Source organism: Aspergillus aculeatus (assembly GCF_001890905.1).
Source record: "Aspergillus aculeatus ATCC 16872 unplaced genomic scaffold ASPACscaffold_12, whole genome shotgun sequence".
Lineage (NCBI taxonomy): Eukaryota > Fungi > Ascomycota > Eurotiomycetes > Eurotiales > Aspergillaceae > Aspergillus > Aspergillus aculeatus.
This window is the reverse complement of record NW_017962987.1, coordinates 1,073,869-1,098,662: the sequence shown is the minus strand read 5'-3', so window position 1 is coordinate 1,098,662 and position 24,794 is coordinate 1,073,869. Positions and strand designations below refer to the sequence as shown.

General features: G+C 51.7%; 7 protein-coding genes across 7 annotated transcripts; 3 read left to right on the top strand and 4 right to left on the bottom strand.

Moving 5' to 3' along the window:
* Positions 1 to 2,977: 2,977 nt before the first annotated feature.
* ASPACDRAFT_45417 (DUF3140 domain-containing protein) lies at positions 2,978 to 3,465 on the bottom strand (the record flags this gene model as incomplete). The annotated part of the gene is made up of 2 exons (XM_020201601.1): positions 2,978 to 3,179; positions 3,293 to 3,465. The coding sequence occupies 2 exons, from the start codon at positions 3,463 to 3,465 to the stop codon at positions 2,978 to 2,980; spliced, it is 375 nt and encodes a 124-aa protein (XP_020054460.1).
* A 407-nt stretch (positions 3,466 to 3,872) lies between these two features.
* ASPACDRAFT_53601 (putative protein kinase) lies at positions 3,873 to 5,245 on the bottom strand (the record flags this gene model as incomplete). The annotated part of the gene is made up of 6 exons (XM_020202768.1): positions 3,873 to 4,011; positions 4,091 to 4,216; positions 4,259 to 4,287; positions 4,409 to 4,653; positions 4,716 to 5,050; positions 5,118 to 5,245. 6 exons carry the CDS (start codon positions 5,243 to 5,245, stop codon positions 3,873 to 3,875), a joined length of 1,002 nt encoding a protein of 333 aa, XP_020054459.1.
* A 620-nt stretch (positions 5,246 to 5,865) lies between these two features.
* Positions 5,866 to 6,889, bottom strand: ASPACDRAFT_45416 (uncharacterized protein; the record flags this gene model as incomplete). Its single annotated transcript, XM_020201600.1, has 3 exons — positions 5,866 to 6,457; positions 6,516 to 6,752; positions 6,813 to 6,889. The coding sequence occupies 3 exons, from the start codon at positions 6,887 to 6,889 to the stop codon at positions 5,866 to 5,868; spliced, it is 906 nt and encodes a 301-aa protein (XP_020054458.1).
* Positions 6,890 to 8,083: 1,194 nt separating this feature from the next.
* On the top strand, positions 8,084 to 9,258 carry ASPACDRAFT_45415 (SDR family oxidoreductase; the record flags this gene model as incomplete). The annotated part of the gene is made up of 5 exons (XM_020201599.1): positions 8,084 to 8,159; positions 8,218 to 8,276; positions 8,357 to 8,737; positions 8,885 to 9,082; positions 9,175 to 9,258. 5 exons carry the CDS (start codon positions 8,084 to 8,086, stop codon positions 9,256 to 9,258), a joined length of 798 nt encoding a protein of 265 aa, XP_020054457.1.
* Positions 9,259 to 9,889: 631 nt separating this feature from the next.
* ASPACDRAFT_80236 (putative GTPase activating protein (Evi5)) lies at positions 9,890 to 12,784 on the bottom strand. The gene is made up of 4 exons (XM_020205609.1): positions 12,393 to 12,784; positions 11,726 to 12,339; positions 11,319 to 11,675; positions 9,890 to 11,269 (listed from the first exon to the last, which is right to left on the bottom strand). The coding sequence occupies exons 1-4, from the start codon at positions 12,702 to 12,704 to the stop codon at positions 9,943 to 9,945; spliced, it is 2,610 nt and encodes an 869-aa protein (XP_020054456.1). The 5' UTR covers positions 12,705 to 12,784; the 3' UTR covers positions 9,890 to 9,942.
* Positions 12,785 to 15,492: 2,708 nt separating this feature from the next.
* Positions 15,493 to 20,707, top strand: ASPACDRAFT_80235 (DNA topoisomerase 2). The gene is made up of 2 exons (XM_020205608.1): positions 15,493 to 15,706; positions 15,766 to 20,707. Exons 1-2 carry the CDS (start codon positions 15,512 to 15,514, stop codon positions 20,491 to 20,493), a joined length of 4,923 nt encoding a protein of 1,640 aa, XP_020054455.1. The 5' UTR covers positions 15,493 to 15,511; the 3' UTR covers positions 20,494 to 20,707.
* Positions 20,708 to 21,270: 563 nt separating this feature from the next.
* ASPACDRAFT_31808 (MFS transporter) lies at positions 21,271 to 22,992 on the top strand (the record flags this gene model as incomplete). The annotated part of the gene is made up of 2 exons (XM_020199840.1): positions 21,271 to 22,413; positions 22,570 to 22,992. The coding sequence occupies 2 exons, from the start codon at positions 21,271 to 21,273 to the stop codon at positions 22,990 to 22,992; spliced, it is 1,566 nt and encodes a 521-aa protein (XP_020054454.1).
* Between the last annotated feature and the right edge of the window lie 1,802 nt (positions 22,993 to 24,794).

The following is a 24,794-nucleotide window of genomic DNA, read 5'->3' as shown; positions in this document are numbered from 1 at the left end:
GGCGAAAATCTCTGTCACCAGGTAGAGAAAGATGTCGGTCACCCCAGTGCATTTAGAGTCTCGCTTGAGGGTACCCAGGTGACCGCGTTGCATAGAAAGATAAGAAGAACGAACCCAGAGAGAGCAGAATGTAGCGAAAAGGGACGGGGAAAAATAAAAAAAAAAAGCAAAATTAAATCACCAGCATTCAGGGCCAAGCAAGTGAGGGATCCGCCTTGTCAGGCATTTCCCAGGCCAACATTCAAGAGTCATATTCTCAACGAAAGCCTCTGATGCAGTAGGCTTATCCCGGGCCCATTGTAAAGCACTAAGTCACTAAATCTTGGCCTTGTATAGATTGGCAAATAGAGCGGCCCCGCAAGCCACGAATGCACTCTACTCAGTATACGAACCCGATTAGCGAAACCACGCCAGCTAAACCCACTCGGGCCGTATGATGTGACTAGTAGAATGGCGGCTCAAGCCAAATTTCGAGCTCAAAGTTGGAGATAGGGACAATGGCCAAGCTCGAGTTCCTCAACCCATCGGAGAGCCCGAATGGGAATCGAGGACCTGGCCGAAAGTTACGAGTTCATGCCCTGCAGGAATGCCAGGGGCAGTCAGTATGCGCTGGCACAACGCCGCCAGCTCTCCTCCCTCCTTCATGAGGGGCAAAAGACACCGAGCATGAGCTGGACATGATTTCATAACTTATCCCCCGAAGAAGAGACATCAAGCGTCAGGGGCTCAAGAAGATACGGTCGCGCGCTCATGGCGCGCAGAATGCCTTGCGGTGGGTTCCAATTGGCGAATCTGGATTCCAGCTACTATGGCCTCTGATGAACCGGCCCCACGGCAATAGCCATGTCTGAGTAACGCTCCCTCGGTTCGGGGGGAAATGAATCTTGTCGCACGCACAAAGGACCGACCCGCGCGGTGCACTCCACCACGTGCCCGGCAGATTCTGAAGCCAACCAAGTGCGCGCTGCGCCCTCGTTAGACCGAGTCCTGGTGGTAGAGAGGCGTAATTATTACTGCGCAAGAAAAAATATGGGGGAAACGTGACGAGAGCAAGACCATTCACGGAAATATTCCGATATCCAGAGACTTAGTAGCATGAACTATGCTTCTTGCTGTGTGTGTTCAGCTGCCGGGTGGAGTCTTGGTCCTGCACTATTCCTGGTCCAGTAATGAGGCGACTTGCTGGACCTGGGGATCTTGTGATCAGTCGTTCCTTGTGGGAGATCGTTGGGAATATTCTGCCCATGATTACCACTGGGGAAGTAGTAGAGTGAGATCGCGTGTCCTAATAGTTAGCGGTGAGAAGATGCCGCTTAGAAATCGTGCTAACTTGTGCTATTGGGCATTAGGACCGTCTGCTAAGCACCACCAAGACGCGGCACACGTGGAGCCTTGGGTTGTGTAATTCTTTTTTCTTCCGGGTGAGAATTGCCTTCCAGTGTTTGTATATCGTATTCGAATGACCACCTAAGACGCAAAGGAGTTTTCTTAGCCAGTAATGCAGTCGGGGGTGGGTGCCAAGTTGTTGACCTACAGATCGTGGCATGACAGCCAATCGTGAAAGCAGGACCTCGATGGACGAGTAGAAGTCAGGCCGCTGAGGTTCTGGTAGACACACTAGTGATTAGTAGCTGATAAGCAAGATCAAGGATCGGCAATTTAGTGCTGGAGCTGTGGAGAGGGAGTGACCGGGGTGAAAGGGCTAGAGTTGTTGGTGGGTTGGTGGGAGGATGAGGAGGGAAAAGCAAGCAGCTGGGAGAGAGTTAACCGAAGATGGCGATCTTTGACGGGCAGGCACTGGCGGGCATTCCCCACGTTGTTGGGGATCACGCCATCTCCGCCTTCACCTTTGTTTTGACCTTTCCCCAAGTTCTTGGGATAATCTTGGCCGCAAGCAGAGCTCATGATAAGAGACAGACTAGATTGCCGTCTCGTATATCGCCAGATTGCCCCCATTCCGTCCACAACGCTCCGCCCTGTTTCCCGCAAAAGACACTGCAATGATTACCTCGACGCTGCAGCATGTGAAAGGCCAGCCAAGCGGTCATCCAATCTTACAATTCTTACGGTGTGGGAAATGCCTTGATTACCAGAGGTCGGCAAACTGACAAGAGAAACCAAGACCTCCAAGACAGAGATCTAGAAGCCTCTGAGCTCGGCTCTCGCCAGAGTGTACTTGCGCAAAGCCGAGAGGCCTGTGCGGGGACTAGCCGGGGTAATGTGAAGCTATCGCGACGCCAATTACGTACTCCTGCTCAGCTACGCCAGCATTGTTCTTTCTCTGCGCCGCAAATACATCATACACACGATGTCTTGTTGTTATGATGAACAGCTGTGAAGGATGAGGGGAAATACATGGAGTCCGAAAGGACTACAAGTACAAGCGATGCTGATGAATCGCCGATTCCCACCGTTGGCTCGCTTGCAATGGTTGCTATTTCCATCCAACTTGGAGCAAGAGATCGCGCCCCACAGGGATCATTTACTAAGGGAGATGATTCTACGGAGTTAATGGCAATAGCCGATCGACATACGCCGACGCCTGCGTGCAGCACCGCCGTTAGTGCGACCGGTCCGTATGTGAGATATATGAGGATCTATGTAGTAAGTCGACTAATTCCATAGTTTCGATCTATCCTGACAGGCCTTATAAGTTTAATGAGCTTTTAGAAGATGAAGGTAGAAACGGTACTACAAAGCGCGATTCTCGACACCTCCTTTCGGCGTCAGATCAGAACTATGCAACGCCTCAAATTAGAATGATTCCTGCTTGACTAGTTAACTATCCCCTGCGCCTCTACGCTGATCTAATCCCATCAGCCAAATAATGCACTAATATTACACTTCACGACCGCTACAGCTCAACGAGGCCAGTTTTACAAAGTTCACACTATATCCACACAATAATCATACCCGTAACCTATTTATACACATCCAACCCAAAAACAAAACCCCTTCCAGAACAAGTAACAGTCCCTCATTCCTTCAGCGGATCATGGCCCCAGTTCTTCAAAGACCGATAGCTCTTGCTATCCGTGTTCTGTTTCGCGGTCTCCTCCTGGGCCAGATGCCGCTTGCAGTATGACACCACCCTCCGCATATGATCGATGTCCTCATCCGAGTACTTGGAGGCATCCTTGGACGGGTTGCTTTCGAGAATGTCCACGATTTTGCGACCACTAGCAAATGCGGGAAAAGACACACTCAAGCTCAGCATACATGCGACATCACACGCAGGGCTACAAGGATGATCCCGACGCAAAAAGAGAAAAAAATAAAGGGTGCGGCTTACCTCTCATGCCCGACCGTCTCGCCTGACTCATTGTTCTTGCTCCAGCCGGAGGATTGGGACTGTTCCTCTTGGAGCCAATCGCGGAGCTCGTTGGGGGTCATGTTGACCAGCTCGTTGAATTCGCTGGGTTGTTCTTGATCAGCGCTACCTTCATTGGAGTGGCTAGCGGGCATGTTGATTTTAATGCTTACTCGATGACCGTGTCCTTACTTTTAACCATCTTGAAGTTGATTTATTGGGATTGGTTTCGTGTGCTTGAGGACAAGAAATGGTTGAATTACCAGCTGTTATGTACCTTCTGCTGGGCGGGCGTGACGTCACACTTTCCGCGAACAAACACCAGCGTCATCGTGTGTAGTGCATCTTAGCCGGCTGCAAATGCGGTCGGTTCCGAGATCCTATCAGAGAATTTGCGGAGAATTACTTACCAAGTCAGGTAGAGTTCGATCCATCTCAGATTTGGTTCGCAATTCGTGGTTCGGGGCAATACGGTCACCAGTTGGAGCATTTCTAGATAGTCCTCGATGGAAAACTATGCAATTTATCTTGAAAACGCGGGGCACTATCAAATCCATAATGTTCAATTGCGAGTATGCCTACAAATCCACTCATCCTCCAGCAGTTCTCTCGCTGAGCTACGCTGGGCAGGGTCCCACTGCAACATCTTCCGCACTAAGCGCAAGAAATCGGCCTTTTCCTGCCCTTCAAGGGTCGTTTCCCTCTGCTCAAGCGAGATTGGTTCTTGCAATGGCATACCAGCACAGAATTCACCTATCATGCCAGACGGGGTGAGCAAACATTGAACTTATCACGACGGAAATCACCTTACCTTCATCAGAGAAGAACTTGTACTTTAGTCTGCCTCGAGCAAGCAGACTGGGTGGAGGAGGTCCATGTAGGCAAACGATCTCTGCGAGATGGGCCCTACTTCGATATGTCTGATATTCTGGGTCGTATCCGGTGAACAGGGATCCGCCTTCATACACATTCCAAATCTGTGAGAAGAGAGAAAGTCAGAAAGCTCGCACGCAACCAGGATTATCAGGGTCATTCGCATACCATGCAACCAACATTCCAAATGTCAACACTGTACGTTCAAGGGGCCTCGAGAATCACTTCCGGTGCCCGATAAATATCAGGCTGAATATCTTCTAGGTGCTCTACATCACCAGGCACAGCTGAGCCAAAGTCACAAAGGACCGGGGCGCCCCATTCCCCAGGCAACCCCAGCTCCCGGGACACGTAGGTAGTTCTGCCATCGAGCTCTTTCCTTGGACTAGGGTTTTCAAGCTCTTCTTTAACGAGACCACGAAAGACAGATTCATCTCCAACACCGAACATGATATTGTCGGCCTTGATATCTGATAGACTTGAGGTATCAGTATAGTGATGAGACAATTCATGTCTCTGAAGGAACATATACCAGTATGTATGATCTGGCACTCGGTATGCAGATAATCCAACGCCAAGCATAGGCGCTTGAGGATGGATGCAAGGACAGGTACAGGCAGCCTCCGCACCGGGTTCCGGTACAAGAAGGTTAAGGCACTTTCCCACAAGGGAGGATGTACAAGACAACGATGCTTATCATGGGGTCCATTGATGTCAAACGAGTCAAGTAGGGGTCTAATAGCGCCACGACCTGGGTGATTTCTTGAACCCCTTTCTATACGTTGGTACATGTTAAACTCATCATTCAGATGCTGCCCGATCGATGCAGCTGTGATGTAGATCTTAAGGGTCACGTAGCGACGGTAGCTAATGTTTAGCTCATCAACGGGTTATTTTGAAAGTTCCGGATCTATAAGTAGCAAGGAGTGCTCACTTCATGTCCCGCGCAAGCCACACGGTCGAGCTGGTCCCGAATCCAAGTTTTCCCACAATCTGATATTGGTTCTTGAGAACTTCACCTACCCGAGTCGGGTAGTAGCGTGATGCAGCATAGTCAGGCATAGTCTCCTCTTCGACTTTCTGACTGGAAGGGATAGGAACGAAGTTCGCGTTGGAGAAATCAAGGGGCTTCCATGTCGGTCTAAGCCGGGGTAACGAGCGTATCAACGACCTCAGCATCATATAGATCTTGACCAATCTGCTGGTTCAAATTTCGTGTCAGAGCTGTGTCTCATGATATGGGCGATCAAAACCTGCATCAATCAGGATGACGGGATGGTGCAAGACTGGGAGCTGGAAGAGGTGACAAGGATCGCCTGTCACGTGAGACAGCTTCGCCAAACAGTAATCTATACTGTCTTGATGGTTACTTCCTTCATAACAGACATGAAGTCAGAGATCACGAATGTGTAGGCGTTGCTGTTGCACAATTCATGATGAAAAAACAAGATCCACAATAATCTATAAAAGCGTCTGACCGGGGGCAGCCTGTTCTCTTCCGAAGATCACATGTTTTAAGTTGCCCAGTGCACTTCACGAAGGAATTCTACATGAACTTCTCAGTTGCTGAGCTTCCTGGTCGAAGGCTCGCTACCACCGGATACTCAAAGTGGCTATTTCGCGCTCTAAACCGTCCTAGCCCAAGCATGGATTGGCCGGTAAACAGATACAAGGCAGTCGGTCTACCGAAAGCCGCCAAGGGCAATTCCGCACCGCTGAATCTGCTTGTAAACGAGCTCCTTGGCGAGGTAATCTTGGGTGGCATCAATAATCGTATCGAGCTCATCAACACCATCGAGACCTATCTCTGCCAGTCCGTTTGGCACATCGAAGCGAAACAGGCGGCTTGCATCATCCAGCTCGGTATGCTCCCTGATGAACTTATTCATGTCCCTCTCCGTATCGACATAGTCCTTGGGCGTCGTCTTAATCAAGCCAAACATCGACTTATTGAGCCGTTTGATCGACGGTACGCCGGTTCCAATCGATATCAGACATTGGATCTGGCTGTCCAACGATCCTGAAGGCCAGATTCCTCTGGCTTCTATCCAGACCTCCCGCACCGGGTTATTCGCTTCGGTAGTACTGTTGTAGAACTGTCGTCCGCTGGGGCCGATCGGAACGGGGTCAAACAGTGGTGGTGTGGACATACTCGCCTTCCCTGCTTGCCACACCTTCGCGGTCTTGAACAGCTCGTTGGAGCAATATTTGCTGGGGTAGCTCGTCAAGGGGGCCGAGTTTCGTTTGGATCCGTCATCTGTAATGCAGGCAAAGCTTCGTCGGGTCAGTCTTGCCAACTTGAAGAGAATGATCAGTTCGACAGCATGCTTACACTCTGCACGAAGTATCAATGTCCCTCAGCAGCACATCGTCCTCATACCCAAGCTCGTGTAGAATTGCTTTCATCGCCGATTCAACCCTTCGTCCATCGTATTTCGACTGCCGACACAGATTGCTTGTGAAGGGGATATGTCTTTTGCGCGCGAAAACGAATTTCAGAAGTCGTCGGTAGGCATTGATACACTGGTCAATGTCCATCTTTAGGCGACCTAGCATAATCGCGATCAATCTATAGTAGTTTAGCTGGCGACCGAGGCTGCTGTGCAGGTATTGCGCAAGATCAGCTTACCCGCCCGATCCCGAACCTCCGATGAGATCAAAATAGTCGCATGGCCGCGGCGTATTTTCGCCATCAATAGATTCCATGATGTGCTTGAGAATGTAAAGTGAAGAGAGGCTCCTAACTCCCCCGCCATCAAGGCTGAGGAGACTAATGTTGCGCTCCACCATCGATACAGTCGGTGGTCGTGTTGACAGATGTAAAGTCAATTCGAATGCTGTTCCAGATTTTCAAGTCACGCATCTCGGGAGCTTGAACGTCTAAATACGAACAGAAGGTACAATAAAGATTTTCGGTCAGATGAACCGCCTCAAGACCCCGCGACGATGACGCAAAGTAGCTAATCCCATGAAGCACTATCGGGGCTGTGATTAGTGCAGCCAGTGGCAGTCGAGCTCCTGGTGACAGCGTTCCCGACCCGGTGGGACGATCGACACTGTCAATGCGGGCTGGTGGCAGATTTTCATCGAATGACATTGACGCCTCGTGCCTCGGGCATGTCAATTGGCGATGCCCAAGCCACAGGCACGGACTGTTATCGGTCACTCTGATTAGATGAGCTTCTTCGTGTTGGAGGCTCCTGTGTCGCGATTGGGGTTGAAAATCATAGGCTGCCATGGCCGCCACGTAGGGACGCTTCAGCGCCATCAAGCTCCCAGGCCGAAATACCAATTATCATTGGTCCTCGAATTTAATTATCCTTCTGCCTGAACTTACTCAATGCTATCCAGTGCTCTGGGTGGGAGCACGTTGTTCATCTTGTATGATTTCGTGTGGCATTTGGGTCTGAAAGCTTGAGATTCACATTCCCTCCACCTTAAAAGCATATTCAAAATCCAACCTCAGCATGGAACTTAACAGCTCTGAAACACCAAGCTCTCCGTTATCTGTGATAATGTAGGGGTATTCTGTTGGCTTGCTGTGGTGAGAGTGATGGTCTTCGCTGCGTCTTTTGCGATGGCACCGACTGGTTTCCTATCGACTACCCCAGGATTGTCAGCACATGATTTTTTATCAAAGAGGCCAAGAATATCTTCAGATACAACATCAATAGACACTGATCGAGAATGTACGTATCGGGGTAAGGCTTCAGACTGCGCAGGAGGGGCGGAGAGAGAGAAGAGAAGAGCTCGGAGAGCCTCCGACAGGCGGGGTATGTCCATCCTCTCCACCCTCACCTTTATACTATATAGAAACTACCCCACGATCTCCACCCAAGCTTTACTTTACTTCTACCACTTCCCTTTTACAACAAACCATCCCTCCAACAACTACCCAAGATGGTCCTCACCAAACCCGAGAACAGAAACGTCCTCAAATCCTTCGACCTAACCGGCAAAGTCGCCGCCATCACAGGTACAACAGTATCTCCATCCCAACCACCCACCTCTCTCTCTAACCAGCTAAACCAAAGGCGGCGCCCGCGGCATCGGCCTGGAAGTCTCGACAGCCCTAGCAGAAGCAGGCGCCGACGTGAGCCTCGCCTCAACTCCCTTCCAAACCCATCCTCAACCCCAAACCCGGCGCGCTAACAATCTCATTGTGCCCAAAAGATCGCAATAATCTACAACAGCTCCTCCCCGGAAACCGCGACGACCATCGCAACAACCCTCGCCTCCGCCCACAACATCAAAGCCACCGCCTACCGCGCCGACGTCTCCGACCAAGCCTCCATCGCCGTCACCATCCAACAGATCGCCACCGACTTCTCGCGGCTCGATATCATCGTGGTGAACTCGGGGATCGTCTCCAACATCCCGGCGGAGGAGTACACGCCGGCTCAATGGCACGAGATCATGAAGGTCAACCTTGACGGCGCCTTCTGGACCGCCCAGGCCGCCGCCCGGATTTTCAAGGATCAGGGCCATGGGAATGTCATCTTCACGGCGTCGGTCAGCGCGACGCTGGTTAATGTGCCGCAGAGGCAGGCTGCTGTGTGTTTTTGAAACCCAAACCCCCCCCCCCCAGCCCCCCAATAGTCTTCCTGTGATAAGGTCGGAATGAGCTGGGCCAGAGTGAGCTGTGAAAGGGGCCAATTGAAGGGCTGCGCTGATGAATATGTCTTCGTTGGGGCGGTCTAGTATAATGCTTCCAAAGCGGGCGTCGTGCAGATGGCCAAATGCCTGGCCGTCGAGTGGGTGGATTTCTGTCGCGTGAATTGCATCTCGCCCGGGTTCATCGAGACCGATATCTTGGACATCCATCCGCAGGAGTGGCGGGAGAAGTGGTTTGGTATGATCCCGGCGCAGCGGATGGCGGACGCTTATGAGTTGAAGGGGGTAAGCTTCTTTGTTTCTTCTCTGACTGCTGCCTTTTGAGGGAATGGAAGGCGAATGCGGATGCTGACGGTAGTCCTGGGGATTCTTTTTAGGCCTATGTGTTTTGCGCGTCAGATGCGTCGAGTTATATGACTGGCGCGAATCTTGTGATTGATGGGGGATATACGCTCCCATGAGAATGTACTGGAGAAGCAGGGCAAGTGTCGAGAATGTATGGCCCAGGACTAATGCAAGATATACTGGATGGGTCTTCGTCTTAATTACAGCCTAAGCGTACTTGTTAAGACTAGTATCCACTCGCAGTAAGTCAGCAATAGGTTCATCAAACTTCCACTAACAAGCTGAAGCAAATTGAGGATAGAGAGCTACCAACTGGACCGGCACTGATTCGTCTTATCCTTCGAATATGTTCATGTGCAATTGGCTGTCTGGAAAGAGGCGTATCTGGCACGAAGGGCAAGAGCAGAGAGAAGAAAAGTAGCGATTGATCCTTTGTCTTTAGAACATTGGCTTTAGTATCATCTCACATCCACCTCCGCTGACATAACCGGACATCAGAAGATGAAGCTTAGCGTATGGGATGATATTACTACAAAAATAATCCATGAACCGCCGAAGAGCACATATTCAAGCCAGGTTATACCATCTCATGATTTTTTTTTGGGTTTCTTCTTGGCCATGAATTAAGATAAGAGGATGCAATAACTCTAGTCTAGCTATACAAATATACGTATACATGGATATCATAACAGTCCGACACCGAATCTCGTCTACACCAATATAAAACACCTCGTGATACAATCCCGCATCAAGCACATACATAGTCCAAAGTTCCAGGTGTATTCTCAATTCTCAATTCCCTACCGACCATCAAAAGTCTCATTGCTTGTTGACACCGCTCGTCGTCCCCAGCCACTGAAGAGCCCGCCCCCATTCGCAGGCTCTGCGGGTGCTTTGGATAAAGGTATACCCAGACTAGATGATGACCGGCCCAGGAATGAGAGTCGAGCTTCTGTGTTTTGGCCATTTCGCGAAACCACCTTACGCAGTGCGTCGAGCGCTCCCTTGACCTCTTCGAGTTCCTGGCGTGCCACTGCCTCGGCCGTCTTTGCATTCACCAGTTCCAAAAGCAATGCTTCTTCCGCGGCCGGCTTGTTGTTTTCCGTCGCCAGGACTGATTGCAGCCCCAAGCTGCTCGACCGCTTGTTGAATGTTGTGCTCTTCTGGCTCTTCTGCGAGTTCGTGCGTACCAGTTTGAGTTCTCGCAGACCCGTACTCGTATATCCTTCGCTTGTGTCGCTCGTGGGAGATCCAAATGATTCCGGTGGAGTATCTGAGTTGCGGGTCTTGACAGTCCGCAGCTCGCGCACCATGCGTTCCAGACGCTGTCGCTCCCGATAGCTATCTTGGATGCGGCCACGGGCTTCGCGGAGCTGCTCCCGCAATGACGAATTGTCTTTGTCAATTTCGTCAATACGGCGGGTCAGGCCTGAGCAACGACTGGCCTCCGTGGCATGCATCTCCTTCCATCGCTTGAGGTCATCACGGAGTTGTTGCTTGGTCTGATCCATCGGAACATGCTTGGCAGATTCTACCGTGGCGAAGCGTGCGTCTGCCTTATGAACCAGGTCCATTGGAGGCTCATCGCTGGTTTGTTTGATGTACTGCAGCATTGACTTGGCCAGCGCTTGGTCTTCCTCGCGTTCCTCCCGCTCTTGCTGCAACTCACGTGTGAGATCTGCATGTTGGCGCTGGAGATCGCTCAGAGCCATCAAGAGATCCTCGATTTGTGTATGGAGATCACGATCTTTGTGTTGCGACATTGCAGATTTTGCGCGCGGCTTCGGTGAATCCGTTGATAGTTCTGTCGGTGCTGTGCTGGCATCGGATGTCGACTCGACCGAGTTAAGTGTGGATGTCATGCTTTGTTTAGACGCCGATCGCCGGATAGCCGCGCTAGCGGCGTTAGGGTTGAGATTAACCGACTTGGTGGAGTTGTGGGAAGAGCCGGCCCAGAGCCGCCCCAGGAACCGTGAGGCCGTCGCTTGCATCTGGGGAAAAGAGATACCGGTCGGCACACCCTGGGATTGATTGTAGCTGGCTTCTAAGGCTTGGAGACTTTCTTTCGTAACAAGCGACGTGAGTGAGACGAAATCGTTGACGAATTCATCCGCATGGCAAGCGTAACTGTAGATCATTAGTTGAAGCTTCCAGATGTTCATGACGATTCACATACGTATCCCAGAGACTTCTCGATAACAGAAGCTGCATGACGTCCTCAAACTCGGCGCAAGCCATTATCTTCTTCTCGTTCCGAGTCATGAGTGACAGAGCCACGCGCATCAAGGTCTCGCAAGCTCCCTCAAGAAAGATCACATCGTAAATGCGGAGAAGCATTGGTAGAGGGCATGCGACTGCGAAAAATGATAAGAACCACTGCGATACATAGACAGGCTCCACGTTGAGCGCCTCCAAGTGAGCAAATAAGCCCGGTCGTAAACGAGACAAGAGGTTCTGGAACTGATACACTCGAAGATGAAGACCCGAGAGGTCTGGGAGGTAGCAAGTCCGCAAGTCATAATGATCCATTAATCTGGGGCCATTAGTATCGAGGCTAGGTTTCTGTGTGGTGGACGAACTTACCGCACAAGCACGCAGAATGCTTCTGCATCCGTCATGTGCATAAGCAAGGGACCAACGACAAAGCCTAGTCCTTGGCAGTAGCCGATCTTCGTGTCGTAAAGACTAAAACATTTCAAAACCCGACCGAGCATCTGCTGTCCTTCGCCATTAGGGTCACGAAACATTTCCACATTGGGGAAGCTACGCCCTATATCCTTGCCGATCAACCCTTCATACGGACTTGTTTCGCCACAGAGCCTCTGATATTCTGATAACAAGGTCGAGTCTCGAGCACCAGCCAAGCTGGGCCACACGACGCCGCGGAGCGGGGGAGGAACACCGCTTCTAATCTTGTTCGAGGTCAAGGTTGGAAGGCGCTGAGCTGTCTGTGGATAGTCCGCGACCAAGGCTGCCCAGAATTCCAACTCAGTCATAGGCGGAGGAGGTAGTTGCGAGTATCGGAGGGACGACCGGGGATCCTCATCGATCAGGCGCTTGATCTGATGCAGGGACTGAGATCGAGACGGTCTTTGCGACACTTGCTGTGCATGAGTCTTCTTTGGTAGACCCGATTTGGGATTGGTCGCCAGCGCATTGTTTTCCTGTTCAAGACGTGCTAAAAGTAGAGCGGTTGACTGGCCCATGTCAGTCTGTGAGTGACTCCCACAGCCCATTCTGGAATACATACCTCGTCTGATCCTTCACAACGGGGCTCCTGCTCTTCCGTCTTCTCCAATTCCTCCCAATCCACCGCATCTTGTCGATCATGTTCCCCACTACTGCGGCGGGATCGAGTCGAGCTGGCATCATCGCGGTATGCAACTGGCTGTAACTCGAATGTTTGTGGGTCTTGAATCGGTGTGGTCCTTGCGTCAGTCTCTTCGTCGCTTGAGTTCCCGCTTGTCGGAGTAATTATGTCGATCGGTGTGGGAGGAATATTCAGTGTCCGCCAGTCAGGTTGTGTGTCTTCTGAATTGGAGGTCAATGGTACGGTGACCATTGAGTCGGTGTCATGCGAAAGAGTGTTTGTCGAGTCCGAATGGACGTGCGATGGAGTGTTGTCGGAGCTTTCTGAGGCCATTATGAATGTTCAAACTGCGATGGTGGATGTTGTTCAGGTAGTCCGCTGGCACATTCCTCAAAAAAGATCTAGCCGTCAGGGGTGCTGATAGGGCGAGGGGGGTGTTGATGAGCGCGACAAGAACGGTGGGGTTAATTCGAGAGCGAGACGCGATAAGGAAGATGAGCAGTCGGGAGAGGGGCCGTCAATGGCGACAGCATATCTTGCGTGGGTCGAATTGGCGCTTCTGCTCCGTCAGTAGAGGTGATCACCGCCTGTACTCGTCGTTTGCGTGATCTGAACGGGGGGCCAGATAAATGATGGGAAAGGGAAGGCCAGAGGGGGGGAGGAAAAAAGAAGAGAAAGGGAGGCGGCGTTATTTTGAGGGGAGAAGAGAGGAGGGGAGGTTTCAGGGTCGAGAATTGGGGAATCAAGTGAGCAAGAGAGTGAGTCGCGATGAAATGGTTTAGTGTTAGTGTCGGCCACTAGCAACGCTGATACTCTTGCCTCCTCCTCTCTCCCCCCCCCCTTCTTCTAGTCTACCATTTGCTCAGGGGCCGCCGTCGATTTTTGAGGGCACCCACCGAGCCTCGCCCCGTCGATCGCTTGCCAATAATCATCCCTATCGCCAACAAACAGCTAGACAACGAATTATCCCGGTTGTCTGCTCGGTTATCTCCATTCTACAGTGTCTCCGTACTATGCACAAATTGTCTAGATGTTGCAAAGATGGGAATCTGATGTCTGATATCTGTCCGCACTGTGAACCATGGAAATTGCCTGATCTAACCCGGAACTCCGTTCTTTGTTCGAACAGACACTAGCTATAAACAATTTTCGTCTGATTAATTATTATTATCTTGTATGACGCTCCTCCAAGTTTCCACCATCCTAGCCCGTTCTGAGTTTACCACCAATCTATTCGGCAGCCGGTCGATCCAATTGACCGCAGACTTACTCAGTATCATCACCTGAGCGATCGGTCCACTATGGGTTCGCTAGCACTGCAGATGACGGGCAGAAAAAGGGAACAGGGACGCATAGAGACATATGATTCGATAAGAGGGCCAATCCAACATTAAACACTCGACTGCGACATCGACGGCAGCAGGTTGGCTACTTATCCTTCAAGGACATCAGTACCTACGTAGTATGTTGGTGTGCATTCTACATTGTTGCTGACGGAAAGGGCTGGAAGAAACTGCCCCTGAATGTAATTTTCAAACATGACCTGACGCGTTTCATGTGCCCGTACGAATATAACATCGCACTTTGGTTGGAGGATTGCTGGAAAGCGAGTGGTATGATTGGCCTCGGCGGCCTTGCTCTAAGGCTGGTTACAGTACGTTACTGCCGAGCTCTTGTCAGGGTCCGAAACGTCCACGGATTCTAGAAGGCCTGCGGATGATTCGGGCCAGAACCAAGAAGAGTATGGTGGCAAGACCAAGCAAGCTTGGTGTCACGGCTCACAAAATGCTGTGTCTGTTAATAGACTATTCAAGGTCCACCCTACAATGCTGTAACTGGGACTGCATGATGGCTAGTCAAGTGAAGTCACCGCACATCGTAGAAGAGCAATGACTCTAAGACATTGACTGAAGCAAAGGTCAATACATATTTTTGCCGCGGGGGCCACTCAGCACGGTACGCGCCAGATGACGAGTCCTTGCTCGTCAACATGTCAAGAATCCCACCAGAACCATTTGACTCCACAGATTTCAGGTATCACTTTAGAAATTATCTCACATATAAGTGAGTATATACTAAGGTAAAGTTGATTAAATTCAAGACCGAAAAAGGGGATAGTCTGCTGGAACGATTGTGTATGTGCGTGTGAATGTAGTAGCGGGTGGTGGTTGTCTAGGGAGACTCACTGCAGCCCCGAGCTGCCAGCTGAAGTTCAAGGAAAACCAACCTTTAAGAAGAGAAAGAGATCGAATCTCGCGTGGCATTCTTCAATAGATAAGAATTAATACAAAGCATGAAGCCACTCCCGAATCCTCGCTTTGTGCTAAGAATAACCAACGGTCAAAAGTCAATGACGAGTTTGTTTCCCCTCCCCCGCGCCTGGGCCAATAGTCCTTGCATGTTTTGGTCGTACCTTCCGCTTTAGGCCCGAGTGTTTGGGAATTACTCTTTCGGGTGAAGCCTGCGCCACTCGCGGGGCGGACCAACCTTGATCCGCGCCGGTCGCTGTTCAGTTTCTTTGAATCGCCGCTCAGTCGCAACAGCGCGTCAACAAAGAACGACGACAAAACAACTAAACACGGCCGACCAACAAAGGTAACCAGCGGGGGGATAGGTTACATCTGCATACAACACCCAAATATCCCCTCTTGTATATCAGATAGCCTCCACCGGCGAGGTTGATTTCAAACTAACTAATCTTCTTCGTTTCTCCTGCCTTGTCACTCTTTGCCCTCCTTTCCCCTCGCTCACTCTTTTACACGCGCCCCGAGCGTATTCAACCCACAATGGACGATTCCATGGTGGAGTCCGTCTTCGAGGACGATGGATCCGACTTCGCCCCCGAACCCGCTCCTGTATGCTGCAATCTGTCCCAAGCTTTCATTCGACAAATACTAATCGTTGCGTGAACGGTACAGAAACCCAAAGCCAAGGCGGCGCCCAAAAAAGCAGCAGCTTCAAAGGCAGCGCCTAAGAAACTAACCCAAACCAAATTGACGGCAAAGTCTGCATCTAAAGCAGCACCCAAGAAGCGGACCAAGCCCGACAGCGACGATGAAATGGACGACGCCGACCCCTTTTCCGACATCGACTCTATCATGTCTCACACCCCTCCTAAGAAGGCCAAGAAGGCTCCGGCCGCTTCGAAGAAGGGAGGCAGCAAGCCGCTTGCCGACGTTGAGAACGAGTCATTTGGAAAGGCTGACTCCGCTGGTGATGATGTTGCTATGGACGCATCCGAAAAGTTCCAGAGGGTAAGACTTGACAAGGTCTACTGGGGGGGAAGCAGCGCAGCTGATATTTGGTTTTCTAGCTTGATCCGCGCGAGCATATCCTCAAACGTCCGGATACATACGTCGGATCCGTCGAACGCACAGAACAGATGATGTGGGTTTACAACTCGGAAACGGATGGTATGGAATTCCGCGAGGTCTCGTTTGTTCCAGGTCTCTACAAGATCTTCGACGAAATCGTCGTCAACGCCGCCGACAACAAACAAAATGACCAAAGCATGGATGAGATTCGCGTGACGGTCAACCGGGAAGCCGGCGAGATTAGCGTGTGGAACAACGGCAACGGTATTCCCATCGAATGGCACAAAACCGAGGATATGTACATTCCGCAGCTCATCTTCGGTAACCTCCTGACCTCGTCTAATTACAACGATGAGCAACAGAAGGTCACGGGTGGTCGAAACGGTTATGGTGCCAAGCTCTGTAACGTGTTCTCCACCGAGTTCGTACTGGAAACACAGGACTCACGCCAAAAGAAGAGGTATAAGCAGATCTGGACTAACAACATGTTGAATTGTGGAAAGCCTAAAATCACCGATGCGAAGGGAGAAGACTACACCAAGGTCACATTCAAGCCTGACTTCGCCAAGTTCGGAATGACGGGCATTGACGATGATTTCGAGGCGCTTGTCAAACGTCGTGTTTATGACTTGGCTGGAACAGCGAAGGTGGCCGTTAAGCTGAACGGTACCCGCGTTCCCGTACGGAACTTCAAGAAGTACATGGAAATGTACACCAAGGCTATTAGGAGGGAGCGCGGCGAGGAGGGTGCGGGAGCCAAAGATGAAATCATCACCTGCAGCCCGGACCCTCGATGGGAGGTCGGTTTTGCGGTCTCTGATGGCTCCTTCCAGCAGGTGTCCTTTGTCAACTCCATCGCGACTACCCAAGGAGGTACACACGTGAACTACATCGCGGATCAGATTTGTAGTAAGCTTGCCGAGACTGTTAAGAAGAAGAACAAGAATGGCGCCACGCTGAAGCCAGCCCAAATCCGCAACCACATCTTCATCTTCGTCAACGCCCTGATTGTCAACCCGGCGTTCACCTCCCAGACCAAAGAACAACTCACGACCAAAACATCCCAATTCGGTAGCAAATGCGTTCTTGATGACGACTTTTACAAAAAGGTTCTGAAGACAGAGGTGATGAACAACATCTTGCATTTTGCCCAGCAAAAGGCCGACCAGATGTTGAAGAAGACGGACGGTGGCCGGCGCAGCCGCATGAACAACCCCAAATTGACGGATGCCAACAAGGCTGGTACTAAGGACGGTCATCACTGCACCCTGATCTTGACTGAGGGTGAATCAGCCAAAGGTCTGGCCGTGGCTGGACGATCAGTTGTCGGCCCTGACCTGTTCGGTGTGTTCCCGCTTCGAGGAAAGCTGCTCAACGTGCGTGATGCGTCTTTTGATCAGATCTCGAAGAATGCAGAAATCCAGAACATCAAGAACTTCATTGGTCTTCAACACAAGAAGGAATACACGGACACCCGCGGTCTTCGCTATGGTCACTTGATGATTATGACGGATCAGGATCACGACGGTAGTCACATCAAGGGGTTGCTCATCAACTTCCTTCAAGCCCAATTCCCCAGTTTGCTGAAGATTCCTGAGTTCCTGATCGAGTTCATTACTCCCATTGTCAAGGTGTGGAAGGGTGATCCCAAGAATCCCACCAAGCAACGGTCCTTCTTCACCATGCCAGAATATGAGGTGTGGAAGGAGGAGCACAAACACGAACGCGGCTGGGAGCACAAGTACTACAAGGGTCTGGGTACCAGCACCACTGAAGATGCCCAGGTCTACTTCCGTGATCTCGATCGTCACTTGAAGGAATTCCACACACTGCAGGATAATGAGGCTGGGCTGATCGAACTCGCCTTTTCTAAGAAAAAGGCGGATGAGCGAAAGGAATGGCTTCGTCAATTCAAGCCTGGAACATTCCTCGACCACTCCGTGTCCAAGATCACATATACTGACTTCATCAACAAAGAGCTTATCTTGTTCAGTATGGCGGACAACGTTCGGTCTATTCCCTCAGTTGTTGATGGTCTTAAGCCTGGTCAGCGCAAGGTCTTGTACACTTGCTTCCGTCGCAACTTGAAGAAGGATATGAAGGTTGTCGAGCTTGCTGGTCACGTTTCGGGTATGACCGCGTACCATCACGGTGATGTCTCACTGCAACAGACCATTGTCGGTCTAGCGCAGACCTTCGTTGGTTCCAACAACTTGAATGTCTTGGAGCCTAGCGGTAACTTCGGTAGTCGTCTTCAGGGTGGATCCGATTGTGCTAGCGCGCGTTATATCTACACTCGACTCTCTCCGTTTGCTCGTCGTGTCTTCCACCAAGCGGACGAACCTCTTCTGACTTACAACGTGGATGACGGAGCTACGATTGAGCCGGAGACCTACGTACCCGTTGTTCCCATGATTCTCATCAACGGTGCTGATGGTATTGGCACAGGTTGGAGTTCTTCTATTCCCAACTACAACCCAGAGGATATTGTGGACAACCTGAAACGTATGATGAACGGTGAACCCACCAAGCCTATGCAACCTTGGTTCCGAGGCTTCACCGGTGAAGTTACCGACATTGGCGGCGATCGATTCAAGTTTAGTGGTGTCATCAAGGAGACCGGGGAGAAGGAAGTCGAGATTACCGAACTTCCTATCCGTACCTGGACCCAGGACTTCAAGGACAAGCTTGAAGACATCATCAAGGCTGAGAAGACGCCCTCTTTCATCAAGGACTACAAAGACTACAACACTCACACCAAGGTTCATTTCGTCATCCAGCTGGACGAAAAGAACATGAAAACCGCCTTGTCCGAAGGATTGGAGGAGAAGTTCAAGCTTACAAAGACTATCGCCACCACAAATCTGGTCGCTTTCGATCCCGAAGGGCGGATTACGAAGTATGCGACAGTCGATGACATCCTTAAGGAGTTCTATGCGCTCCGTCTGAAGTTCTACGAGCGACGCAAGCAACACCAGCTCTCAGAACTGCAAAAAGACTTGGACAAGCTCAGCAACCAGGCGCGCTTCGTTCAGATGATTATTGACGGGGATCTGGTCGTTTCAAAGAAGAAGAAGGCCGTCCTTGTTCTTGAACTGAAAGACAAGGGTTTTAGGCCGTTCCCCAAGGTTGCTCAAGCCGTCAAGGCAGGCGAGACTGAGCCAGCTCTCGAGGATGAAGAGGAAGAGTCGGCCAACGAAAAGGAGGACACTAACAACCTCTCCAATGCCTACGACTACTTGCTGGGCATGGCTATCTGGTCCTTAACGCAGGAGCGCGTGGAGAAGCTCCGCAAACAAATTGGCGACAAGGAGATGGAAGTTGACGCCTTGATCAAGCTGTCTAAGGAAGACATCTGGAGACAGGACCTGGATGACTTCATCAACGAGTGGCGATTCCAGCTGGAGGACGAAGCCCGTCGCGAGCGCAAGGTTATGCAGATGGGTCGTCGTGCCTCCTCCAAGTTGATGACTGCCGCTCGTGGACCTGTCGGTCGGAAGCGTAAGGCCGCCCTGGATGAGGATCCCGATGATGAAGACTTTGCTGCGCCAAAGCCCAAGAAGGCGGCTGCGAAGAAGGCTGCACCGAAGGGGACACTGCATAATCTCCTAAGCAAGTCTCCTACCAAACCCGCTGCGAAGCCGATCGACGACGACTCCGACGACGATTTCCTGGAAGTCCTTCCTAAGAAGAGCCGAGGTGGATCGTCGAAACCTGAACCTGTCCGGAAAGAAGAACCAGTGTCGGGTGATTCAGACATTGAGATCCTGCCCAAGAAGAGTCGAGCTACTTCCAAGGCCTCTACTAGGGTGAAGTCTGAGGACCCTGAAAGCTCCGAAGTCAAAGAAGCCCCCAAGCGTGGACGGAAGCCCAAGTCGAAGCCTGCAGACGATGACGACCTCGATGACGATGCCTTCCTCGAAATTGCCAAAGCACAGGCCTCTGAGGCTGCCAAGCCCTCCCCCAAACCTGCGCGGGCGGCTCGCAAGGCAACTAAGTACGCCCTGAGTGATTCGGACAGTGACAACGGAGATGACTTGTTGGGAGACGTGAGCAAGATGGTCAAGGGAATTGGTGGCACCGCGGGCGGGTCCACGTCGAATTCTCTCGAGCTCTTCTCGGAGCAGTCTGGGCCTGGCAGCCGCTCGGGACTGCAGACCAGCACCAAGCCATCCAAGGCCTCTCCTGACTTTGATGCGGACGAGACCGACTACAGCAAGTTGGTGCCCCAGGGCTCTCCCCGGCGGTCCCTTCAGGTGAAGTCCAAGGAACCGGCTACTCTGTTGGATGATAGCGATGGGGATGAGCCTGTGAAGCCAGCGGTCACTAAGGCGAAGCCGGCCGCCAAGGGTAAGGCTGCTGCTTCAACTGCTGCTAAACCGGCCGCCAAGACGCGTGGTCGCCCGAAGAAGGATGCCACCACCAAGGCTGCAGCTGCGGCGCCTACAAAACAGACCACCCTGTCTCCAGCTGCGAAGGCCTATGCTTCGAAGCAGGCGAAGACCAGCGCCGCAGCGAAGAAGAAGCAGCTGGCGGATGATCTGTCCGACGATGACATTGATGCCATGGCCAATGACATTTTGGATTCGCCGGCGGCTCCCGTCAGTCGGCCTTCGCGACGCACGGCCACCACGAAGAAGAAGACCTATGTGATTGACGATGATGATAGCGATGATATTGTTGGAGGGGGCAATGACTCGGGAGATGACTTTGAAGACAGCGAGTGAGTGAGTGATGGAATTGATGGAAATCTAGAAGGGACCTTGCGATGCTGAGCGTCCATGGGAAGCCCTGGCCCCGTTATTTTGTTCATTGTGTTTCTTCCCTCCCTCTCTTCATTACAGGATCTATATTCTTTGTCTATTAATAGGATGTGTTCATAAATTGCAAAGGGAGAGAATTCCGGACATTTTTGTTTATGATGGGTGGGATCTGGAGTTGGATGCAATCAAAGCAGAATTGCGAATTGTAAATTGCCCAATGTTGTGACCGTAAGGCTGCCACTGCAAGCACGAAGGAGTTCTCGAATTCTCTTCTCGTCCGAGTAGTTCAGGCGCCGACCGGACTTCAGGCCGATCTCCGGCAGACCCACTGAGCTAGTGTGGCCTCAGGCGTCATCGCCTTGATTCTTCGCCTTCGGTGACCCTCGGATCGTCTCATATCCTCCCCATTCATCCCAAATCCCTCACTTCTAACAGGCGGACTATACTGCCCCTCCCGGATAGTCCAAGGAGTTAGGAGTTAGTTCCCTTCTCTGGCTATCGAAGAAGTGGATTCTGGTGGGTCGGAAGGTTGTGAGTCGGCGTTCATCCGGTCTCGAGCCACCTTTTGCACTCAATTCTCATTTCTTATCACTTTCCCAATTAATCAGCATTGTTGCCTTTAACTGTGTCCATGTCGTCAAGGTCTGTCACTCCCTTTCTCTTTCCAATCCGTCTGGCCATTCCGCTTTTTGGTGCTTCTATCCCACCCGCAACGGTTGCGTCTGTTTCACTGACTCTCTCATGCAGGCCTATCTTCAATATCGACGCATCGGCCACGCCGTGCGCAGGCAGCTCGAAGAAGAGTATCCGGGCTTTTCCCGAGCAGAAAAGACCGATGATTCGACCGGCGGCGATGCTACGAGCAACGACACCCAGCGACACCCACCGTACATTCAATTGCCCGGCGTGCAGCTGAAGGAGATTGTCGACGACGATGGAACCACCTCCTCCGTTCTCCTCGTCGAATGGGAACACGACCACGACCCCATCAATCCACGCAATTACAGCCTCGCCGCGCGGATCTCGGCGACCCTGCTCGTGACTGCGCTGGCGTTCGCTGTGGGATGTGCGTCGTCAATCGAGTCAGGGGTCATGCCTCAAAACGCCGCTGCGTTCCATGTCAGTGATGTCGTTGCCTCTCTGGCAACGGGCATGTACCTGCTTGGGTTCGCCGCTGGCTCCATGGTGTCTGGTCCTCTGTCCGAGGTCGTTGGCCGCAATGCCGTGTACACGGGGTCTCTAACCCTGTTCATGATTTTCATCATGGCCTCTGGGTTGGCGCCGAATATCGGGGCGCAGATCGTGTTTCGGTTTCTGGCTGGCGTGTTCGGCTGTCCTCCGTTGACCTGCGCCGGAGGGACTATCGCTGATCTGTGGAATCCGTTGGAAAAGACACTCACCTTCCCTCTCTATGCGATCTTGTCGTTTGGCGGGCCTGTCCTGGGTCCGGTGATTGCATCGTACATGGGCGAGGGCACGCTCTCCTGGCGGTGGACCAACTGGATCATCCTGATTCTCTCCGGGTTCATTTTTGCATTAATCCTACTGTTGCAGCCGGAAACGTATGGCCCCATGCTACTCAAGTGGAAGGCGCGTCATCTCCGGAACCTCACGGGCGATCCGCGCTACAAGTCCTCCATGGATCTTCAGAAGACTGCGCTACTGTCCAGAATCAGCAACGCATGCATCCGACAATTCAGTCTCACCATCCACGAGCCCATCATTCTGCTGATTTCCCTCTACATGACCGTGATCTACATCGTGCTGTTCACCTTCTTCGACGGCTACACCTACATCTTCTCCGACATCCACGGCCTCTCGCAGGGCCTCACCAACATCGTCTGGGTCGCGATGTACGTGGGGATCTGCCTCGCGGGGTTATTCGTGCCACTGATCTACCGCTGGACGAAGCGAGAATTCAAGCAAGCCGCTCTTGCGCCTTCGTCTTCCTCATCATCTGACAACGACGACCCAATCGACCCCAACCCGAACAACCCGCACGAGCAGCAACAGCCGCAACCCGCCCCGGAATCCAAAAAGCACCACCACCACCACGCCCCGCGCCCCGAAAACCGGCTTTGGTTCGCCATGATTGGCAGCCCGTTCATCCCCGTCAGCCTGTTCTGGATGGGGTGGACCTCGTACTCCAGCGTGTCGGTGTGGTCGCCCATCGTGGCCTCGGCCGTGTTCGGCTTCGGCACCATCACGGTCTTCATCTCGTCGTATATGTACGTCATCGACGCGTACGACATCTACGCCGCGTCGGCGCTGGGCTTCATGACCGTCTCGCGCTACTGCGCCGCCGGCGGGATGACGGTGGTGGGCGTGCCGTTCTACCAGAACATGGGCGTGCATTGGACGCTGACGATCCTTGGGGCGATCAGTGCGCTGATGGTCCCCGTGCCGTATGGGTTTTACCGGTGGGGGGTGAAGATCCGTGGGTGGAGTCGGTTTGCGGTGTAGGTTTACATTGATAGAAATAAGTGGAGATTCTCCGTTGAGAAGAGGAGCTGCATTGGTGCAGTGATTCTGGGGGTGGATGGTTGGGGATTGGTGTGTTGAGTTGGGTAGGGTATGGTTGGCTGAGGTGCGGTCCTCGATCTCCGTTTGCTTCTTTCTAGGCCTTTTCCATGCCTCCGGAGGCTTGAGGTCTTTCGCGCCGCTTCTTGTCGCCTGCGCCTGGCTCATTCGCTGCGTTGTCCTTCCTGGGGAAGAGGTGGATTGACTCTGGAGGATACATCAAAAGTGATATATTGGTTAGATACTTAGATTGATAGATTGGTATAGTACACGTCTAGATAGATGGCATAATGTAATTAGAAGGGATTCGAATACAGACCGATCAGATACAGTGATCATGGCCATGGTAAGATGCTAAGTCCGCCCCTCTGAGAAACTAGAACAGGCATGAAGAGGAATGCCTGCATATACTACGCCTATGTACTGTAACTTCTAAGCACCGAACCAGCACGAGAGAACAACCTCCCCCCTTCAAATCCCAACCGACAAAAAGCCAGATGAACGACCAAGTCCGCAGCGTCGCAAGGCAACTAGATTCTAGGTCCACGGTTCTGTCATAAATCTGTCAACCTCATCTGACAAACAAAAAAAAAATCCAGGAGGGACGATCATCCGCGCAAGTTACTAAAATCACGGTTGTGTTGTAAATCTGGGTTGGACCGAAAGAAAAGCTTGTTCGACCGTAGACAGGGTGGCAAAATCAGTGCTCTACACGTGTTGGGCTTACTGCTGTAGACAGCAAAGCTACGTACCAGGTGGGGGCTTTTATACTGGGTTGGTGGAGGAAAGCCTGGTTTCTCGACGCGGGAGCAGGAGGTCCACGCCCGGGGTGGAGGTGGAGGTGCCGGTGCATTACCGTGGATGATACCGGTGCATCTTGACATGGTCATGTACAATCCAAGCTTAAAGGTTAGTTACTGGATGTGATTAGCGGTTGGTCAGCCGGTCAGCCAGTCAGGTTTGCGTCTCGGAGAATTTGGTACTGCAGGCAGAAGCATATAGCATATCATAGCATATACCGGTGCGCAGCACAAGGGGCCCAATGGGGTTCAGCTACAGCGGAAGAAGACAGTGGAGGGGGTGAATGCATGATGGAGGGGTACTGCTAGTGTCAGGTGCAAGACTCAACCTGAACCTACCTTAACCCCAACTTAAGCTCGCTCGTCCATGCCGGTGAGAGAAGGACTAACTAATATTGGAGGGGAGGGAGCAGGTGGGTATTATTCCTCTTCAACAAATCCAAATGGAGGCACTATGTCTTCCTTTTCTTTTCTTTTCTTTTCTTTTTTTATTCCCAATTGTCCCCCCCCCCAAAAAGGATCGCCCAAGATGCATTTGTGACTTACCGAAAAGCTGACCAAGGAAAAAAAGTAAATCCTCAACTGCATGCAAATGTACAGTACCTGACTATCAGAATAAGCGACTGCAGCGCCACCATCAACCCCACTCAGGGCTAATGCTATTAAGTAACTATCTAGTACCAGAATCCAGTAAGTTACGACGCCACTAATCCGAAAACGACCCCCCCTACCTACCTAGGTACTGCTGTTTAAGCTTAAAATAAACTTACTATCCTCCGGAAGCAACAGACCCAGCATATCCAAGTCTCACACCAGACTACGTAATACACACCATCCCACTCAACCTCCAGGCAGTCAAACAGCCTGCAAGGTCAAGGTCAATGCTGAGAACAAAGCCCAAATTCGAGCGAGCTATCATTCTCGCCCACTACTACGCTAGCAGCA